This window comes from Protopterus annectens, chromosome 1.part2 (genome assembly GCF_019279795.1).
Source record: "Protopterus annectens isolate FY-2018-M chromosome 1.part2, PAN1.0, whole genome shotgun sequence".
Taxonomy (NCBI): Eukaryota; Metazoa; Chordata; order Ceratodontiformes; family Protopteridae; genus Protopterus; species Protopterus annectens.
Window position 1 is genome coordinate 1,148,735,595 of NC_056727.1, and position 23,595 is coordinate 1,148,759,189.

Genomic DNA, 23,595 nt, shown 5'->3' on the forward strand with positions numbered 1-23,595 from the left:
AAACCAATCAACAATTATTGAAAAAAAATTAAAGTTGAGGGGTCATCAGGACAAGTTCTTGTCCCATAACATCAGGGAAGCTAAATTAACTTATAAGCAGAAATTACTGCTGAAGACGCATGAAAAATGGGAAAGGAAGTTATTTATTGGGTCAAAGAGATTACGTCCCAGAAATTCCATCCATCCATCCATCCTCAACCCCTTTTCCCATTTTTCACATGGGGTTGGGATGTCACTTCAGCAGTGACAATCATCTCAAGCCAAGGTTTACACTGCTGGGTGGCTAGTCCTGCTGTGGAGATTAATTCTCAGAAATTATTATATAATAAATGTAGAGAAAGGGGAACAGTGAAAGGTGCATCTCATCTTTAAAAGGCAACAATGGGGTAATTATAAAGGACTCATTTAAAATCAACAGGTTACTTGCTAGAATATATATCACATACTCAGTGGACCATCATGAAAGATCTGATATGTACACATTCTTCGAAGATCTCAAAGTACATCAGTCCTATCAACTGCTTAGCTAACCTCTTTCAAATACTGCAATTTTAGTAGCAAGTGAAACCTGCAAGCCTCCTGGAACTGATGGGTTTACTTCTCATTTGTGTAAAACTTTTAAATAGATTATGGTTTCTAAATAAATGTTATAATATGAGACTGTATTTAAGCAAGGGGTCTTTCCCTCTGTGGTTATGTGGGTGAATGTTATTATGCTAATTAAGCCTAACAGATACTATATTTCAGCTATTTATAAACCCGTCTCCTTCTCCATAAGGAGATAATGATCCTTGAACAGGTGATAGCAGCTTGACTGGTAAGAATCTTACCCAAGTTGACCTGCTGAACCATCAAGGATTCATTAAAGGTAAGAAGGGGAGCCAAGACATAACTAGTTAATGGCCTAACACTGCGATCTGTTGTAGTAAAGAGAATAATAATACTGCACCAAGGTTGAGTTCAGCAGGATATTTGACTCAGTAGGGTGGTCCTTCTTTTGGGCAATAATGCAGAAGATGAATTTTCCCAATAGATATAGTCAGCTGTGTCAGATCTTGATACACTAAACCCCTGGCTGCAATTTTGCAAGATTCTGTCTGAAAATTTTGAGCTAATAAGAGGCACTTGTGAGGGATGTCCACTCTCTCCTTTACTTGTCTTTTTTATGTCTCAAGATGTTTTGCCAACTACAAATGAAGGAAGTACTTCATACAAGACAATTTTATCACTCCCAGAAGGCAGTTTGAACACTCTTTTTGGTTTGCTGATGACTGCTTGGTTTGGTTACTGAATCCCAGTAGAACTACTGGAGCAGTGATTTCAGCCTTTGCTCAATTTGTTAAATTCTCAGGGTCAATGTTTAATATAAAGAAATCTCAGGTCTTAATCCTCAATGGATATACACTATGGTAGCAAATTAGAAGAAGCAACATATCTGGAGATCATAATGTCTCATCAAATTCACAGATTATATTAAGACATTTTCTATATGATTCTTTTTCTAAGATGCTTGGAAAACTACAATGGGAGGTCACTACTTAAATAACATACTAGTGCTCCTAGTATCTGTAGGAAAATTATTTCTAAAAATAAAAGGGGATCTGGGTTTCACCTCATTTAAACATTATGGGATCATATGTATGGAGGATTGTTTTCTGTTGTACTAGAGCAGCACTGAAACTATTTTAGTAGACTACTGATTTTTTTGCGATTTATAATAATGAGCTTACTACTTACTCAGTACTGCAAGCAAAGTCTGGGACCCACATTTAATGGATCTTTGGGTTAAGGCACAGGAGCTGGGAACTAGTCAAAAATGCAAACTTTTACCCTGGAAACTAGACTCGGGGGTAATCCATTAATTAAGACAGATGGCAAGAGTTTTTTTTTCAGATGGGGGAATTAGCAGTTATCACAACAGTTAAAACATTTGGGTACAGCTAAAAATAAGATACTTCACTTCAATAAATTAAGGGAAATATTTCCCTCTTTATAGGTTCACTGATGGTAATACTAACAACTAAATGGGTACTAGTATGAACAAATCTGAAGGGAATTCTTGGTTAGTGAGTCATAGGGTAGTATCCAAGTGGGCAGCAAGTAGAAAGGGTAGCAGAACAATGAGAATTAAGCCACTGTACAACCTCTTGAAGGAAAGTAATGTGCCTCTATAAGACTCCTATACATGTAAGTGGGAGGATATAAGTCTTTATAAAGTTGCTTCAAAAAACATCCCCAAGTTATCCAGTTGTATAATCTCCAAGCTGGTTTTATTTTATTTATTTTCATTTGTTTGCCAGGATAGTTCAATGGGTTAGCAAAAGCAAACCCCTTTTCAGCAGAGGCCTAGGGATAAAAGCTCCATAAATCAGTAAAAAAAGGATGAAGCACACAAAACAGAAAAAAAGTTACAATAATTTTCCCAGTAGGAAGACATAACACAAAGTAAGCTTTTTAGCAAATAGCAAAAACAGGAGATAATCCTGTAAATTTACAACTGCACTGACAAATTTTCAAAATTACATATACAAAGCAGATTCAGATTTGTGATAGATTTATTTTAAAAATCAGTCACATTCATACACAGTTACACAGCAGTACCAAAGCACAATAAGAATAGTTATTTGCAGTGCAGTAGAGATCACAGACAGGAGTAGCAGATAGTAGTTCTCAGGTAATAGCCTGACAGTTTGTGCAGAGAGTAGGTAAGGAAAGAAAAGTCAAGGTCTAGAGGAGTTAAGAGAGGATTTGGGAGAGAGAAAGGAGGAAAAGTAGAGCGGGAAAGATTAGGGAAAGAATAACCAGCGAAATAAAGAATGGGACAGGAGGGAAACAGAGGAGCAGAATAAACGAGAAGCATATTGAATTCGGAGTTTGTACACTCTAGAAAGGTGACGGCAGTGTAAGTTTTGCCTGGTGTGGAACAAGAGGACAGCCATGTATCCAGTAAATGTTTAATTTTTAAGTTTGTTACTGTCATGTTGTCGTAGGAACAAGGAGTTCCATAGTCTAGATGCATAGGGGAAGTACACAGCGCTGTGGGGAAGAAGTTTGTTATTAGAGTGCAGCTGCCTATTTAGGGAGTAACATGGAAGAATATTGCTTAGGGCTGTGCATTAGTAGATGAGTGTGTATGGTAAATAGCTAAAAGAAGAATAAGAAGTAATGCAGTTATAGCCAAGAAGGTTTTTAGGATCATGGCAGTGATGTGTTTTATAAGGTAAGTTGGTGGCACATTTACATGTGGCAAAGATCCCCTGAAGCTAAGAGAGGTTGAGGTGGCATCAGAGATTAGTGATGTTCAAATGTAAATGCTAAATACCCTTCACATGGTTTGGCAATGTCCTAAAATTGCCCATATGCTGAAATGAGTCAGCCGTTGTGTCTCCTTTGCTACAACAACTGCTCTTCCTCCATTGGCAAATGAAATGTTACTAAAGTTATATATACGTCACTGGATTAACAGTGTGGTTGCCATAATGCCTTCAATAATTTATTCTGGTGGAAAATATACTTCTGTAGACTGGAATGCCCTAACTCAGAAACTTACTAAAGTTAGGCTTTGAAACAGTTAAGATGTGAAAATATGGCATGACACTATATTACTGATGTATTGTATTGTGTAAGAAAGTCAAAATCTTGTTTCATTTAATTATACATATTGGCTTATATGTTCTTTATCCTTTGCTTTCATTCAAATGCATTTCATCTTTTTATGCCTCAAGATGTTTTTAAATGTGTTTGATATAGCCAATAACGTTTAAAATAATAAATGATATGCCACCATGCACTCAGCCACTCTGTCATAATACTGACAATACACACACATTTCACACTTTTGACCGCTCAGTCAAACACAGTCTGTACAAAACTAAACAGGAAGCGCGAACTCAAAACAAAATAGAGACTAACCACAAAATGCATCTGCATAATATTTATGATACACACGCGCACACACACACACACACACACACACACACACACACGTGCTTGCACAAAACAACAAGCTCCAACATGCACACAATGCTTTAGTAGACTTAGTATCACTCTTTTATAGAAAGAAAATGTTTTCAATATAAGAAAGAAACCAGACATAACCACATTGATGCCACACTTGCTCTCACTTTCAAGAACTATACTTGATTGATGTGTATAGCTGGGTTGATCAGAGGTTTTTGACAATCTGGCCACAGATAAGACGGCTTACAATTACTAAGACAACACCCACCATATCAGCATACTATATCAAACATAAGTATTGCACTGATATTTTAGGTTTCTGCCTTCACACCCCCTATCTCTACATACAGTACGTTGAGGTTATAGTAGCTCATGGAAAAGGACACTAACTTGTCTCCTTCTCCAACTTGGTGCAATCTCAGCAGTAATGTATTCAAAAATCAGGATTGTGTGGGCAGGACCCCAATATTAGGGGTGTACAATGGGGTTCAGCTCCCTGCAAAATGCTGTATAAGTGGTTAGTGTTTTTTTTAGTCATTACTGTTGCAGTAAGTAATAGCAGTGATATGGTGCTACTGCAAAGCTGGCCTTCTGTAAGCCTGATTTTCATATTGCCAAATAGACCCCATACTTTTCCTGTTAGCCAAAGTGAAGCTCACTAAGTACTGATATGCAGATACATATAATATAAATCAGCTAAAAAGTAAATGCAATACCTTTCAACCTGCAGACAAGGAAAATAGGAAAGATGGTCCTTGAGAAGTATGAACATCCAGTTAAAAACCTGGACATTTAATTGGCATAAAGTTTAAATAGTAAATAGCACATAACTCTTTCCACCTCCAGTAGGAAAGTACAGCTGTGTAAGCAAACTTAGCATAAGAGCAGATGTCTGAATGATCACGGATGCAGTAGCCTGAGCTATATGGGCTCTACCAAGGATATAGCAATCAGCCAAATTCCAAAGCTTCAGAGCATGTTCCATGCACCCAAACTATCAGGCAGCTCAAGCTGAACTATCTAAAGTCATTTTGGGTGCCATACCCTTCAGCGCTTTCATGCCAAATGAGACAGAGAAGCTGAGCCCTGAGAGGACATAACTAAGAGTAAAAAGACATGAATGTTAACACCTGGGTATAACAGCACACCAAACAACAAGGAGAGGATGAGGGGAAGGAGGGAGCGGCTACTGCATCAGTGATCACTTGAACATCTACTGTTATGGTAAGTTTTCTTAGGGAACAGTACTATGTTCATCATATTGAGCACTGATTCTGTAGCCTTAGCTATAACATTTGGAAAGTGAAAGAATGGTCTACGACCTCCAGAAGAATGGTCTTAGCAAAGCCTAATCTAGACCTCATCTAGACCTAAAGAAGGAATCAAGTTTGTATTGCTTTGTAAAAGTGTATACAGAAGACCACGTTGCTTCTTCTAGAACACTTAAAGAATCCAACCTTTTCCAAAAAGCCATAGATGAAGCCAAGACCTTGTTAGAGTGGGCCTTGGCCCTAACTGAAATAGTTTTGTTACTATAACAAAAGATAATAGCCTTAGACAGCCACTTGGAAATAATCTGCTTTGACCCTTGTTGTCTGTAATACTTAGCGTCACAAGAAAGGAACAACTGATCAGAAGATTAAGTTCTGTCAATATAGCACCTGTGTTGTCTGTGGACATCCACATTATGCATCAACCTTTCTCCCTCATTTTTGAGTTCAGGAAGGAAAACAGGGAGATGGATAGCTTGGCTTAAAGCAAACTCGTATACCACTTAGGCATAAAAGGATTAATTCTCAAAGAAACCCTGGCTTTGTAGAAAATGAGACTCACCATAAGAGCTTGAAAATCTGACACCCTTCCTGTTGAGGTCAGAGCAATCAGTAACCATCTTAAGAATCTCAAGTCAGTTAGGTCACCTGGTTCAAATGGAGCAAATATCAGCTTCTGTAACACAAAATTAAGATCCCAAGGAGGGGCCCCCAGTTTTCTTGGAAGCCACTTATACAAAACCCTGTTCCAAAATACTTTGACATGAAACTACATTGAAAAGAGGATTTACGGGCACTCATGCTGAAATGACCAATAAATCAACCTTGACTGAGGAGTAAGAAAGGTCATAGGATAGCATCTCACACACACACTGTAAAACAAGACAAGAACTGGTCCTGAATGGGTGCTGGTTATGTTGTTGGCACCAACTAAAAAACCTTTTCCATTTACAGGATTTCTTGCCTCCATTAGTACCTATAGCATGTTCTCAGAAAACAGGTGCCTAAAGGGAATTAAGACCCTATCATCCAGGCAGTCAAATGAAGTTGATTGGAGTCGGGGTGATGAGTAGATCCAGTGTGTGAGGAAGCTTGTGGTAATTGTCCTTGGCCATTTCCAAAAGAAGGGAGAACTATGGTTCCCTGTGTCATAGGGGAATTACCACAATGATCTTGGGGGATTCCTTCTGAATCTCTAGAAGTTCCCTAGGGTGGAGGAGCATGCAGGAACATTATTGCCCAAAGAAAAGTGAAGAAAAGAAAAGAAAAGAAAGGGCATCTGTCTTCTAGGCCTTCTTGCATGCAGTCCTACAGAAGAATCTTGCCAGGCAAACAAGTCTACTTGAGGAACGCCAAAAGATGGTAAGATCTTGGAAGACCACCTTATCAAATTTCCTTTCTTGAGGGTCTACCATTCTCCTGCTCAATTTGTCTGTCACACAATTTTGCTCTGACAGAAGGTTTGATGTCTGTACAGTGAGATTTTGCTGTAAAGCTATATCCCAAGCTAACATGACTAGTCTGCTTGGGAGTAAATCTGGTCCACTCCCGGCTTGTTAATGTTCCACAATACTGTGGTATTGTCTCTAAAAACCAGAAGATGTCCAGGGGACCTAAAGTGATTCAGAGACTTGAGTGCCTTGATAAGAGCATTATATTTATGTGTTTGTGTATGTCTTTGTTGTCCCAGAAACCTTGCACTTATCCCTATTGACACTGCTCCTCATGCCAAGTCTAAAGCATTTGTGGTAACTGATTACTATGGAGCAGAGGAAGAAAGGCAGACCTGGATTTGGAGATATTTAATGTCTCCACCAAGTAACCTCTTTTCTAAGAAATCCCAGAAGTGGAATTTGAAAAGGTAATGGGTATTGGTGCTGGGATCAAAGAGACTTCAGATACTACTGAATGTTTCTCATGTGCAGTCTTTTCTGGGGTATCATAAGAATTATAGATGCTATGAGAACCATAATCATGAGGTATTCCCTTGTAAAGACCAAAGTCTAAGTGAAAAATCATTGAAATAGATCTAAATATAGATTTTTTTCCTGCTGAAGGAAAACTTTTTGAACTGAGGTGTTCGGCAGAGACCATAGGAACACAATCCTATATGACGGATTTAAAAAAGACTTTTGAATGTTCTTTTGTAATCCCAGCTTGTATAAACAATATCTCACCCAAGACAGAAATTCCTGATACTTTGCTAAAGGCTATACAAAGATAAGCAAATCATCTGAATATGTACAAGTGTGGATACCCTGTTGCCTGCAATGACCTATAAACAAAAGCTACATACTTACCATGCATCTGTCCTTACTCAATGGATGGATTACTGGATCAGACTAGGATCTGACTTCAGCTACTTTCATCAGACTTTTTTTTTCAGACTTTGGATCCAAGGTTTCAGGGTCCTCCCCTTACATATAACCCTCTCTAGATAAATTACCTCAGATCGGCTTTGCCCATACCCTATAATAAAACTGATAGACCATCACTGTAGGAAAAACACACATTACAGATAAAGCAATAATTCCTGACATCAGGCTTGAACAGTACATGAGAAAGCTATGGGAGCAATCAGTGTAGTCCCTCCAGAAACAAAAGAAAACAATACCTGGAAGGGTGGGAGGGAAGCTGAGGAAGGACAGGCACAACACAGCTCTATCATTATGTTAAGTACTTAACTTTTGCATCCAATGTTGTCTCTTCAGTCCATTCCTCAATGGATGGGACTGAGTCCCTAGCTATCATAAATCTTGTAAGGCATCATGGAAGTATATTCTAGAGGACAGGTGAGCCAAAGAATGGACCTGGACTGTAAATCCAACTTATAGTCAGGCATGAAGGTACAGATATTTGACCAAGCAGATGTGGCACAAATGTCAGGAATTGGTACTTTGGAGAAAAAGCAGAAACTGACCTAAGAGAATAAGCCGTAGGAGATCCAAGCTAGTACAATCCTTCTTAGTGTAGACATGGAAAATGCATTCAGATAGCCAGCGAGAAAGAGTTACTTAGATACTTGTTTACTCAATTTTGCTGAGGGAAAAGGAAGCAAACAACTGGTCTGTCTTTCTGACATTTTTAGTATGGAGCAAGTAAAACCAACACTAATGATGCATGTCCAGAAGGTTTAGCATATACTCTCTTTTGCTGGCAAAATATAAAAAAAAAACAAAAAGGTTGATAGACTAACTGAGTTACGATTATAAAATAACCATAGGGAGAAAAGATGGGTTTGTTCTAAAAGTGACACTATCCTCGTGGAAAACTAAGTAAGGAACTTTACAAGAAAGTGTGTGTAACTCTTCATGCAGAAGTGACTGTTATCAAAGAGTTTTCCAGGAAAGTTACTTCAACTCAACTAGTTGCAGGTTCAAAAGGGGGTTTCATCAAAGCCTGTAAAAGGATGGTTATATCACAAGGGAGAACTGGATCTCTCTCTGCCAACTGAACTTTGATAGTAGAGTAACTAGAACCACTGTGAAAAAGAGAAGTCAGGAATTTGAATATATCCAGGAGAGGGGCTGAAAAGGGATCCAGATTCCTAGTAGAAGTCCAAATTGAAAATATTTTCAATTTACTTCTGTAAATCTTCCTTTTTGAAAGTTTCTGTAAGGATGTCAGAAACGTGTGCAACTGGAAAGGAAAGCCTGGACTGTCTAACCATCTTTGAAACTATAGAAACCATGCAGTTAACTTGAGACCTTCTATGTGTAGGTGAGACTTCCTGGAAGAGTTAGAGAGAAGAAGTGGAGCAGGGTCCAGCTCCCATGAAGGGTGATTAAGATGAGGCCAGAGGAAGGGAAACAACATCTGTTGAGGCAAGATGGGAGCAATGAGCATCACTGTAACCTTGCTCTACAATGCTTTCTGCACAAACTTTGAGATGGAGAAGTTGGAAAAGACATCCAGGAAGCCAAGGGGTCAATGGTGAGCTACAGCATCCCTTGTGAGATTCTCCCTCTTGGGGGATTAGGGAAAAGTACCTGCTGTATTTGGTGTTGGAGAGGGAAGCAAAGAGGCCACAGCACAGTAGGCCCCACCAGCTGAAAATTTGATCTGCCACTGCTGGAGAGACCAAATCAACCAATTCATTCATGGGAAGAACCACCCTAGAGGTGGATGGTCCAGCCCCATAAGCCTCAAGGAATACTGATTCTTCTGGGAATCAGCTTCAGTGAACAACCCCACTTCCTGCCTGAGAAGTTCCAGAATCTCACCGAAGGAGATCTCTTCAACTGGGTGATCGGGGGTGGGGTGTCCCTTTACAAAAAATCAAGATCCTCTGTTAAAGATACTGGTGGGGAGTAAATATGCCTCCTCTGGCATGAATGCTTCTAGTAACACTCATCTTGGGATGCTCTGGAGAGGATTCCAAAGCCAGTGGGGAATCCATAATGTGGAGTGTCTCAAGACTTTGAGGTACTGGCTGTCCTGATGTGACAGAATGTAGAGGACAAAGGACCTGAAGAACTCAATGGGGGCAAGGGTAGATCTGGACATGAAAGGGAAGTCTGGTCTCTAGACTGAGAGAGAACTCACTCAAAGGCCTCAAAAGCAGAAGTCAAAACAAGCCTCAAGACCTTCCCAGTAGGGTCCAAGAACTCCAGCACAAGCTTGCTCTGAAGACCCACTTGAGCCTGCTCACAGGCCAACACTAGTATCAAGCTATCTAGTGACGAAGCTCTGAGTCAAAGTGACAGCTCCAAAAACATTGTAGTTGAGCCCAACCCCACGGCTCCAATGCTGGCACCTCAGCTCCAAGATCCATTGAGGTGTGAAGCACCTGACGTCAACGGGATCAGAGGCAAGGTTGAAGTTGACAAAGACCAAGTCTTCATATCCAGCAGAGACAAACCAACAGGAAGTGCCTGGATCCAAGAAGCCCGAATCCTTGGGTTGGATTGGGGAAAAGGCTACAATCTGATGGTGTTGGTCAATGACCTGAGACTACTGTTGGTCAATGACCTGAGACTACAAGTGTCGGAGCTGAGAGAACCCCCATTTGGATCTGGGTCTTAAGGAACTTTCTCATTATTCTATCAACATTTGCTTCAGAAAGGCTCCCAGAGGAGCACATCAGTCTCAAGAACAAAGCAGTGGAAGGGTGTCTGGATGTCTTCTGAAAAGATCTTTATTGAAAGTAAGGCTACTGAAGACTAGGAAAAAAAGTCCTGGTGAGAAATGTGGCTCTGAGAATAGAGCAGTATTGAACCTAATGGTGACAGGCTCCACAGCTGGAACAGGATCTGAAGGTTTCTGCAATTTTGGGGCAGGGCCAGAAGAGCTTGAATGGTTATGAGAGCATTTCTTTGGATCCTTGTGCCTTTCCTTATCTTTGTCCCTAGACTTTTCAGCACTGTTCTCATGCTTAAATGTCTCAACAACTTTCTTGGAAGCAGGAGAAAATGAAGAAGAAGAGTGTGGCAGGGGAAACTTCTCCCACGGTGGCAGGGAGAAATCCCTTAAGTATCAGCTTATTTCTTTTCTCCATCTAGGCTGTGGAACTGAAAGTACATATACAGCACAGCTCATCTAAATCATAAGATCCTAAATAATACACCCACATCAAGTGAGCATCCAGGTTCAGAATTTTGTGGCCACAAGCCACTCACGCTTTCAAACCAGAACATTTTTCCATCACAGCAACTGACTAGCAATAACAAGAACAATAACAACAGCAACCAATTATCACAACTACAATAGCTATAACAAATATAACAGCTATGACAACTATAGCCCTACAAGCAGAAAGAGCAGTAAAAACAACATCAGCACTTGAAATTAGAAAAGTACAGTTCAAAAGAACCCAAACAAGGAAAAAGGGTCAAGAGGTACCAAAAAAAGATACATCATTTTTATATGGAAGCAAAAGGGAAGGTAGGTAGACAAAGAAATAACTAAGATAAACTACTAAGACTACTGAACTGGAAGAGAGCTGAAAAAACTGAGAGCTTGCCTGAATCAGCTTACCTGTATCACTGTATTTTTGAAAACCTCTGAAGCAGAGGATCCAAAAACAAACTTTCCAAAGGAGATTTTAAAATCTCACTTTTTTACATCTTCTAGGAGATTTTGAGAATGCAGCCAGGCTAACCTCCTCCACACAACAGCCATGGCCACAGCCCTGGAAGCAGTAATTTACACTTGAGTAGTGACATGTGAATTGGAAGAAACCAAACCATTCAAAACACATATTTCCTCAGAAGAAACTGCAGATAAAACATTCCTCATACTTTCATAATTAGACATAATAAACTTTAATATATGAACTGACAATTCAGAATTCTCAAAATCAAGTTGCAGAAGCGTACATTTTTCCCCATACTTATCAATGAAAAGGAAAGATTGGAATTAACCAAATGTTTAGCAGCAGCTGGATTAACTAAAGCTATAGCTGCTGGCTCAGGTCTGGGATGAGTGTATAAGAACTTGAAAGACTAAGGAACCTTAGGATTTCATAGGAGCAGCAGGTTATCAAGGAAGCTACAGGCTGTGACATACAAATCCTCCAATGCTGACAGCACTGGGGGCATGAGTAATGGCTCTGAAATTCCATTTGTAATACTGCATACTATTATCTGAGGCACTGAGAAACCTCATTGCTCCCCCACTGAAAATAGCACATTATAGAAATAGTCTCAGAGAAAGAGAAAGAGAAAAGAGAATCACTCGCAGAGAGATTCACATACCATATTCTTCTATGGGTCTGAATCAGAAACCGGACGAGAAAATCCTGCATCTGTCTCTTTATCTTTCTGTAAAGATTCAGTTTCTTGAATCTCTACAAGAAAAGAGGAATCCCTTTTTCTTTTACCAGAAACCACTTCATAAGAAGGATTAATAGCCTAAACAAGACCCTAAGCCATATCCAATAAACTATTCCCACCCAGATGGATCTCTGTACTAGACAAATGTTTAATTTTCTGTTTCTTTTCCACAGGAAAATTGGGGCAAACAGGTTTATTAAGTTAAAAGCAGCTTTCCGAGGGATGGGCACAATATTCTGACTAAACAGGGGGAATTTTCCCTGCCTTCCCTGCCTTTTCTCCCCAAACCAACAAGAGTGTCTCTGTCATGCCTACTGAGGGGACCCCAATAGCCACAGAGGACATGGCTAACCCAGGATTCATAATGCCTGTAGGTGCTACACCAGAAGGATCCAGAAAAAAAGATGAGTGGTATGAGAATCCAGCTTTGGGCACAGCAGAGTCACCCACCTGTAGCCAAGGTAAACAGTTAGCCTGCTGGGGTGGAAAAGGCTGTTTGCTTAACTTTTTCTTTTGGTGGATAGAAGAAGGACTGACCATAGTACAAGTAACTTGTTTCACAGTCAGGGAAAATGGTATCTCTTTTTCAGAGAAATGAAGCAGCATAAGCCAATAAAAAACAGTGAAAAGCACTTTAATAGACTTTGCCAGACTGAAAAAAGTAAAATAAAGTTTCTCCACAGAAAAAATATTTTTAGAATGTTTTAACAACTTTTAAACTGACAGGAAAAGTGTGCTCCCATTAAAAATACTGTTAAGTAAAAATGTAAACTTCTAGTTAAATAAACAGCTTTCCTGACCTGCAATGTGGAAGGCATTTCCCAAAGGGAACTTATCTGTCCAGCAATGGAACAACAGATGCTGACTGTTGATCCTAAAAAAAATGTGCACAGGAGAGCTATCATCAGCAGCAGGAAAGCTCTGAAGGGCTTTGCACTCAAGTCTGTCTTTTCAATGAGTTTAGCTAAAGCTGACTGTTTGGGCATGTGGAAGGTGTCCTGAAGATTTGGAAGATGGACGGCTGTTTTATCCTCAACAGGACTAAACTCATATAGCATTGGCTTTTGCTGCAATCATCAGTATGAGCATCATGGGATACTACTCAGAAACACATGTTCAAAAAAGAATGACAACAATGATAGAAAAATATAACCACATTATTAAAAACACAGTATATGTATGTGTGTAATGAACTGTATTGCAAAATTCTACCACACATGGTAATTTATTTTTGCTTCAGAAAATGGAGATGTAAAATGTGTGTCCTTTCTTTAAATTATTGTTGTCATTAGTTTGTTGTTCATATAGGGTAGTTTTCTGTGCACTAGACAGCTTCAAAGCTTGAAAGGGATTCTGAAAACTGTGTGCAGGTGTAAATCAAGCTTGTAAAATAATACAGGCATACCTCGGTCATACCTCCAAAAATAGGGACATACTGAGCAGGGGTTAATCAGGCCTGAAAACTTTTTTCCAAAATAGGGGCAGATGCGGGGGTCTGAACAGTGCACTAAACAATATGTCTGTATCCTCAGATTAGTCTAAGGAGATACTGAAAAATGAATTGAAGGATTTGCAGCAAAAAGTGAATGATGTTCAACCCTCCCCTTATGCTGCACCCATGAACTTGCAGAACTAATCACATTAAAGAAAGCACTATAAAACCAATTGAAATAGGCAAAAGTTAAATATAATTATAACTTTGCCCTGCACCTCAAAAAGGATGGCTACACTGATCTATGCTGATAAAGGAACCATGAAACTCATCAAATTTGGGGTTGAGAATATACTCCCATGTCAGAAGCAACTTACGTATGGTCAATGCTCTATGCAGCTTAGTATATTTCAAACATTGTTACTATTGTTTATCTCTTGCAAAAACTGAAAATAAAAGAAAATATATTGCCTACTGCTGTTTACGGATGTATCACAGGCAGTTCTTAAAAATGAAACCTTGGAAAGTCCAATAAAAGTTGTTGACAGTATCTGCCACTAGTTACAAGAAAAGAGGAAAATGGACGAATTGCCTCCACTTGGAACCATCTCCACCAGGCAAACATGGTGACCATATCAATGCAAATTATCAGAAATATTTCACAGAGACATCATAAAGGACTGAAATATGAGTTTCTAATGAATAATTGATGAGTTTGAAAGACAAAACGTTGAACAAACTCCTCAGCAATTACTATTAATCACCACAAAAATCATTGCAAAAAGTTACTGCAAATGAAAACCAATAAGTAACATTTGTGATTACCAAAAGTAAAACGAATAACAATTTTGAACACCTCCTCCCAGGGTTTCTACCTCTGCCCCTTGGACTTAGAAGGCTTAAAATAAAAAAAATAAATAAATAAGATGGAAAGAAACAGATACAAGTCTTGCACCCTTACCACAGAACACTTTAACCTACTGTGGTAACTGATAAACTAAGAGAATAAGGGGTTCTGTAGTATATATTAAAGACCTTGGACATTATTCGATGCCTAAAACATGTCAGATATGAGGGAATGAGACAGGGAAAACAGAGCATACTTCTCAATCTCATAGCACAATACATTGAGACAAAGTGGCACCGATTTGAATTCTCCACTTAAATGCTTAGAAAGTTGCTAGAACAACATGTTTTGCACTAGCAGGCTTTCTAGTGAAGGATATAAAGTATGAAACAAATGTGTGGCATTAACAGCTGACCGTAATCATCTGTGAATTACCAGAGTAGGGAAAAAGGAGACAGTGTGGACATTTAGACAACAGGAGTAGGGGTGTGTGTGTGTGTGTGTGTGTGTGTAGGTGTATATACATACATACATATATATATATATATATATATATATATATGTATGTGTGTGTGTGTGTGACTGAATGAGAGGGGTACCTGTATTAATAAGATGCATCCACACTACAGATGTAGTGACTCTTAGCCATGCAAACTAACTGATAATGAGGTCTTTCCTCATTGCAGCCATGTCTCTGAATACAAAAATACAACAACATATAAACAGGGCATTTTTACTGGAGCCCAGATCAGTGTGATCAAGTTAAGCAGAAAGACTCAAAGCATGGTTTAACACCTCATTACAAAAAATCTCTTAAACCAGCACAAATCATGCCCCATTACATAAATCTGTCTCATAAAAGTTTTCTACATGTTCTCAATGGGAGGGTGGTTTGAGAAAGAGGAAGTAACAGTGAAACACTGCCAATTAAATATGTAAAACACCTGTCTTTTGTTTCAGATACTTTACTGCAGGAAAGTATCAAAATGCAAATTATCATACATTCAACAATAAACACATATGTAAAAGAAATCCTCTGAATTTCGTACCATGCTTTTTCTTCACTTTACTCAGTTGTATCAGATTAAAAAAAAAAAAAAAAAAAACGGAAAAACACTGAAACATCATTCAGACGTACCAACTGCATAAAATATGCATATAAGAAGTAACCCGATGAAAGAGGAAAAACCATAATTGTCATCCTTGGAAGTATAGTCCTAAATATGCAAATAAGGAAATCCATACTAAATCCAAGACCACATACAGTATCTTGAAGGGTTTGGTTGAGCAGCTCCCACCTCGGGGTATGAATGGTAGCACTGGTTCCATGGAAAGATGTTTTAAAGGTGTGTGTGTGTGTGTGTGTGTGTGTGTGTGTGTGTGTGTGTGTGTGTGTCTATACATGTGAGCATGTGTGAATAGGAGTGTGTGTGCAACGTATAACTGTGCATGAATTTTTCAGTTTGCTACTTTTCTGTTTAAAGTCATTCACCTTCCACAGTTGAGACTTGCACTAGCTTAACTGACATTTCTGAGAGGGATAACAAAAAGCAGTACTCCAAACCTTAAAAGCCCAATGTCATATAGGAATGTATAATCATTTTTGTAAGGCAGACTTCTTACAGAACCTTATAAATCTATCTATAACCATTCTTGTGCTAGTACTGGTGAAAAAGATGTAACATCCTTTTTCCACAGAATCTACATTTTAGTCACAACCTGCTAAACAATATATATATCCTTCCTCACTCACTAACCATTTGAAAGAAAGTTAAGAAACAGCTTTGTAATTCTGTTCAATACAATGCAAGACAGGAATGCAACTCTGGCTTCATTCTTAGTATATTTTTCTGGTAAATCAAGACAACTGGTTCCCACAAATAAGCTCTCATGCAATAAATAAAATGCAAACCTGTTATAAATTTTAGTACTTGCTAGCTCTCAACCAATCAGGGACAAATTTCAACAGAATCAATAATAAAACCAGAAAAAATCAGGGACAATCAGGGACACACTTAAAATATTTGTGCTACTAATATGAGACATTTACAGAATCATAGCATATGGATTAATGTACATTTTCTGAAGTAAAAGAAGTCTACAGGTCTTAAATATTGTCATTATTCATTGTGTAATTCACCAGCTTTTCTCTAAAAGTCACCAGTTTTAGGAGGGATTAAGAGAGACAGAGCTAAAATCTGAGTCAAAATCAGGGACAGTTGAGGGTATCCTTGTATACTAAAAGTAATGAGCAAAAACCTTTCTCCTTAGAAAAAGAGTTTGACAGTAGGTTTCTTTAGGACCACCTTCCTCCCCCTTATTCTGTAGTCCTTAGTAATTTCTAGGCATGTTCAACACTCTTTGCCTGGTAGTATAAGAATCCAATAAGAAGGTAGGAATTACTGTTCAATACAAAATAGCTAACTAGCTACAACAGGGGCTGTAACCCACTCCAAATGATGAAGATATAAATTGTATGAGGTAATGTCTAGTAACTTTCCTTGGAACTGCCTCCTGTAACTTTTTCTGCATTTTGTATCTGCTGCCACTTTCTTTATTCATCACCAAAGCTTTTTATTTCCACATTTTCTCCCCTGCTGTCTGCCAATAGCCAGCTCCTCCTGGTCAATACAGGAGGTAGGGTTGACCAGGCGAAGCCATTGTTTTGACTGCCATTACTTGAGGCCATATCTCCATAAGTATGTTTGGCATAGTGGGGAAATGAGTGTGAGTGTGGAGCTGTACAATGGGCCAATTGCACTGGCTGTCCCTCATTTCTACAAAGAACATTACCAGCAAGCAGCTCCTCTCTTAAAACCATATGTGAAGCATAAGAAGTGATTTCCTCAGTCACCCACAGGGAAGTCACACTTTCTGTGTAGTACTAGTGTATGTACAGTCCTCCCCTCGCCTTCCCCCTAGTGTATGTACAGTCCTCCCCTCGCCTTCCTCCTAGAAGTGAGTATGCTATAGAGCAGAGTACTTACAACCCTCTCATCCCTTCCCCCCAGAAGTGAGTATGCTACATTCCTTCACTCCATTTCCACCATACCATGACCCTCCAGTGCTGGAGCTGCTAATTAACCCCCCCCCCCATTGCCTGAGCCACAGTCTGCATTATTAACAAGTGTGAAAGGTTGGACTGCATAATGATTATGGTCTGAAGAGTATGCTTACTCTTTCTATGTCCTGGGTCAGTTTACTTCTAGACAGAGAGACTGTGCAGTTCATACTTGCTATACATTAGTTACTTAAAGGACTACAAACAACGAGTGCATTTTTGATGTTTTATTTTTTTTTTCACAATTTTATTTCATCTGTTGCTTGCCTTGCAAATGGCTCAGTGGACTACTGGAAGGATCAAATAAAACAGGAGGGCTGCAGAGGTATCTACTTCACAAGCTCGAAGTAAATGGGTCAGAGTATAAGATTGATGTTTTGAAACTTTGAAATTGTAATAAATAAATAAAAAAATTAATTTAAAAAAAGTTTACGTTTTTGCAGGGGGCAAGCCACCCTGAACCCCACACACACACACACCCAAATAAATATACCAACTCCGAGATTACACTACAGTGAGGAAAGCGGTAAATTTCCCATTCCATGCTGTATGGCGATCACCATTCAAAATGTTCAAAGTTTCAAAACTTCAGTCTTATGGACTCAACCATTTTCAGGTCAAAGTTTTGAAACTTCGAGCTTGTGAAGCAGAGCTGCTTTATTTCCAAAGTGCTATAATACACATGTGATATCTTTTACTGGATCAGTTTAGTTTCCTAAATGTTTTTTGTGCCTTTCTGGACTATGCTGATTTGCATTGGCTTCAACCTATTAACTTTTTCAAGTTCAAGTGATGCCACACCCGTTTCCTCCTCATGATATCTATGGCATTTCCTCATGGCCCAGATTGATACTGTTAATGACTAAAAAGAAGCCAGGAATACGGCTTCAACTTACACTGAAGAACACTAATCATAAGGGATTTCAAAGCAATACTCTTGAGGTCTGTTATAATGTTGTAGAATTTTTCAATTAAGCTCAAACCACATCACAGGCACTTTCTTCTTCATAGCATCTAGTGTGTTTACTCATAGTTGAGATGGAAATGGTCATTGACTAAAAAGAAGAAGACAGAGATGCAGCTTCAGCCAAACTTGAAAAAGTCTACAAAATCATAATGGGCCACAAAGTGTACTGGTTTTAGGTCCCTTATGATTTCTGTAGAGTTCTTCAGTTTCAAAGTAGGCCATATTCTAGTTTCTTATTCATTAAAAAATGAGTGAGAAGGTCACTGAAAAACCAATCAGTAAAAACAAAATGAAAACTCCAGCAAATCTAGAACTTCAACTAAGTGACCTCCCAAATCTATTGTATCAGAGGCACATGGGATATACGCAAATGATCCTTATGAACATCAGGTGTTTCAGCTAATTGGTGATTCTGAATGCCCATGACTTGTTTCATCATTTTAATGGACAATTTCAGGCCAATAAAGTCAAACCCAACAAGCTGTGGAGATGCATATTTCAGCCTTGTTATGATCTCATCAGCACAGCACAAGCAGAGAGTTTGACTAAGCATTAGAAACACAGGGTTGTTATACCCAGCTGATGTTCATTATCACTAGGGTCACTGCAAAAATATTCCAAACAACAAACTAAAACAATGAGTGAGAAGGTCACTGAAAATCCAATCAGTAAAAACAAAATGAGAACTTCAGCAAAGCTAGCACTTCCACTAAGTGACCTCCCAAACCTCTTGTATCAGAGGCACATGGGATATATGCAAATGATCCTTGTTCATAAGCATATGGAAGCCATAAAATAATAGAACCATTCCATTCTTTCTACAGGCGCTACAAACTATTCTGCAGCACACACATTGTGTCTCTGGCTCCCTTCAAAACTTGGGACAACATATTTATGGCTTAATCCATAAAGAATATTTTTCAAAGACAGGTGGATTAATCTCTTTTCTTCCAGTATATGTTGTTACAATGTACACATTGTACTGCATAAATTTGTGTTGGTCCAATAAAAGACTGATATCACAATATTTGTGTATTCTAACACTAAAGGAATGAAATGCACACACTTTTGTCTAAATAAGCTTCTAAAGGTAAATAAGAAGTCAGCTTGTAAATGCTGCCAAATTTTTAAATGCTTAGATTGTTCCAGTATTAGCTTTAAAGTTGAATAATAGTGGGATATTTCCGTCTTTGCATGTAGCAATCTATGCATGCTGGTTGAAGGACCTGCTTTCTAATGCATACAGCAATATTTGGAAGTTGTTTTCTGTATACTTTTAGAAGAAAATGAGCTGATGAAAGCATGTGCAAAAAGAAGAAGCTTCCTTCTGGCAAATCCATGAGCCATTGGCATTGTTTTACCACAGAAGAAGGGAGTTGGCATCCATCGCTAAACAGTTTAAGCAGTCCAGTAGTATGAGGCACTCTGCCTGGATGTCGGCAGGGCCTATTCTGCTAATGGCATTGTATAGGGAGTTGTAGTCATTCAAAGCAAAATGTTCAGAATATTTCAGTCTACCATAAGTACTGACTGCATTTTCACAAAAATCTGGGTGTACCTGTGGCTTGTAACCACATTCCTGCATCCTGTTTAGTACATCTGTATAACGTTGTTTCAGCAAATTTCGTTGTTCGGAGTATACATGTTGGTTAAATGAATCAAAAGTCAGCTATACAATTAAAATATGAAAATTAGTTAATGAAATGTATGCAAAACCAATAAAACAATGCTACAATAGTCCCACAAACCATTTTTTCTTGTAGTAAAAATCTATACGACATTTGCATTTCCTGTTTTGGTAACCAGAGAAATGAACTGGCTCAACATATTTTTAGCTATGACTGAAACTCAAAGCAACAGATACAAACAAAATTAGACCTAACACAATTTAAACTTATAAAAAGGTATACAGCTTCAGCAGCTATAAATACACCTAAGCTTATGTGATCAAATATCCATAAGACAGCAGTATTGATATTATTGATGTACAAAGTTTCTGCTTTTTATTACAATTACTACTATTGATCTACAAAGCTCCAACTCTTTATTATACATGTGTTATCTATGACATCTGAAATACAGTTTGGATATGCCTTGTTTGGCATTAAGTCATACAACTTATTATTTCATAAATCCTTTTACAGTACTCTGTACCTATAAATGAATACATTTAAAAATATTTATGGCATCCTCTACACAGACAGAAAGACAGTGGCTAATCTGGTACCTTGGGGAGTTCTCCAAGTACGTTTATGACAAAAAAAACCTCTTCACTGCTACACTAAAAACAGCAAACCGTAAACTGCTGATAAGCAGTCTACTACAGTTACTACCTTACACACCATGATGGCTATAATTGCAGTATCGTCATTCATTTATGAAGCCTGCCTATCCCAATATCCTCACATCTTCTTAAATGATTTTATGATAAAACAATGACACAGCATCAGTTAGTAACATTAACCATGATTTTCTATAGGTAGATGTTGAGAGATAAGGTTTTTATGTGAGGATTTAGGATCGGGGTGGTGGGAGATGCTCTGTATCTAGATACACAGGGAATATGTTTGTTTTAACTTGTAGATCTCTGCGGCTTCCTTAAAATACATTTTCCTTTTAGAAAAGAAGACTTTTTGCTAATAAGTGCAATTGTGCTGCACTCAGTCTGATTTCCTCAGTTTCTTTTTTTATATTGTTTTAATGTGAGCAATTCATGCAAACAGAAGATGTCTCACATTAACTTCTGTCAGAGGCACTTTTGCCTTATCTTTTACTGGATTAACAATTTAATAAACAAAAGAATTGCTGAGATGGAGAATTAGTGAAGGTTTGGTAGCTGTAATATAAAGTACAAAGAAAACAGAACACTAGGGGCACTGAAAATGTCCTGTCACATTTTGACTGAGGGCACTGTGGGTGTCCAGTGTCACAAGATGGTTTGACTTGTTACTTAGCAGTTTAATGGATAAGAGTCTTCACATGCAGAACTGTGCTACATTAATGATTTGAAGATGGGAACCTGAAACTGTAGAACTCTGTATCCTAGTGTCTCAGCAATGGCTCTATGTTTGAGAAAGGAAATGCACAGTGGAAGTGGTAGTGCAATCAATGTTGCAGTTGCGGTCATGGCAGTGTATGTTACTAACTGTAGCTACATGATGCACTTGTCATAAAAGCAAGTGTCTGAATCCACTGTGATAGAATTCATATCCTATGGCTACAATAATGACACATCAGTCAATGGCAAGGTGGAAGCACCAGTCAACATACCTTAGAAATCTAGCTTGTAATGCTTGGCAAAAGTGTGAATGGAAGACCAAGTCATTATCTGAGAGACCCCTCCCCAATGCAGCCACCCACCTAGCACAATGAGTCATGTCTAAGCTCTATTCAGAAAAGTTATATAAAACTGACAAGAAAACTGGAAATGATCTGTTACTAACAGGAGTACATGACATGTTAGGATCAAAGAAAATGAAAAGGTACTTTGAGTGCCTGATATCCTTTTGCCCAGTATACATAAACTCAGTGCTGCCTCTGACATTTGACACAGTAGACCTACATTTCCCCCACATTCAATTGACCAGTTCTATATAGTTCTATATGGCCTGGCAGTTTTATTTTAATCACTTACCTCCTTGATTTTCTGATTGATGTTTTTCACTGTGCAACCTAAGGTTTGGAAATGGATGCCAAAAATGTGCATCAAGATGCTGCAATTTAGCTGAAAACAAACTTCGCCAACAATATTCTGCCAGTTTGGTAAACTATTACCTAAAAAGTAATGCAAAATATTAGATATTAACCATGGAGGTCTAAGTATTTAAACAGGGAATCACAATTACTCAAACTGTCATGACTTGCTACGTTATGAATACCATTCGGGCAGTCTAGAGAAAGCAATGTTTTTCAAACATACTTCTTTTTTGCCTTACTTTTAAAGATCAATGTGAAGACACAAGAAATAGAAAGAAGCATATTCACATTCTGTTTCTGTCTTAAGAATATTGTGGCAGCTTTTGATATTTTCACTTAAACCTTCCTAGCCTGTCACAGAAGACTTGGTGATACAAACCGCCCCCTTTTTTTTTTTTTTTTATAAACTATACGTCACTCTTGCAATGTTGACTTTCAGGTACAAGTCAAAATATGCCGAGATTGCATCCTTTTGACTTTCAGCCCAGCTCAAAACTGAAGGCGCCATGCAACGTTTGTGTTTTTATACTGTGTATTTCTTATTCATATAACATAGATTTTCTTCCTGACAATTTGAGTAGCTGTTTGTCAGAAAGGAAGACTTCTGAGCACTCTAAAGTGTCATGTCACCCAGTAATGCATGCAGCACAATATGCTAAAGGTATTAACAGAATATTTTGCTTCATACTTTTCCACGTGGCCTTTAAGTTACACAGCACATTTAATCTTGCCTTCACTTAAATTATACTCCTCTTCCTCCTAAACATTATTCTGCACATACTGTTTATACATATTACATTTATTTCCATGGAATTTGCCCCTTCTCTCTCCTCTAGATCCCAGCAATAATTCTTCTATCTCCCTTACAATACCCAATTTTACACTTACTGCTCAGTTATAAGCCATGATGTACATTGATTCTGTATGTGTTCTTGGTTTTGAATTTATAGCATTCCAAAGTTACAAATGTTACCTAAACTTAATCTACTTCCCTGCAGAACTGAGACACATAGAAGCAAGACTGTTTTAGGAATAAGCTAAAACAGAATTCAGTACCTCCAGCCCTAGAAGCTCAGTACTTTACAGAGCTGGCATGTGAAAGTTTATCTTTCCTTCATTCTACAGCTGAATTAAATCACTATGTACTGGGCACTAGTGCACCTTTGCAGAGTTAATAACAGCAACAAGAAAACACTGTACATGAGTCAGGGGTGTGGAGAGTCTCATGCCTATGCACAATATACACCCTTCTTAGTAAACAATGTTGTGCATTGTTAAGGCGATTAACAAAAATGATCTAGATAAAGCAATATGCCCTGTATTAGCCATAAGCATCGTGGTGTTTTGAAAAACAATAGGAAAAACAGGAATAGGAAGAAAAATGACTTTCATTTAGTTTTTTAACAGTGATTTCCTCCCATAATCCTAACAGAAAGATTGCCCTCTGTTTCTATTACCTTGTCGAAGATTTTTAACAGTCCTCCGACTTGGACTCTTAGTCTCTAATTGAAATCGAACTCTTCTTGTCTCTTTTTTACTTTCCTGATTACTGCTTGATGGTTTTTTCAAAATAGATCGAACTGGTCTC

General features: G+C 38.3%; 1 protein-coding gene across 1 annotated transcript in view; it reads right to left on the reverse strand.

Moving 5' to 3' along the window:
* Positions 1-19,014: 19,014 nt before the first annotated feature.
* LOC122792490 (speriolin-like) overlaps positions 19,015-23,595 on the reverse strand; it is a 16,760-nt gene continuing 12,179 nt past the window's right edge. The window contains exons 3-5 of the mRNA XM_044060260.1: positions 23,465-23,595; positions 21,946-22,085; positions 19,015-19,980 (exon numbers count right to left, since the gene is read on the reverse strand). The exon at positions 23,465-23,595 is cut by the window's right edge and continues 4 nt beyond it. Of these exons, the coding sequence (XP_043916195.1) occupies positions 19,669-19,980; positions 21,946-22,085; positions 23,465-23,595 (583 nt within the window). The 3' untranslated portion in view covers positions 19,015-19,668. The remainder of the gene's footprint in view (positions 19,981-21,945; positions 22,086-23,464) is intronic.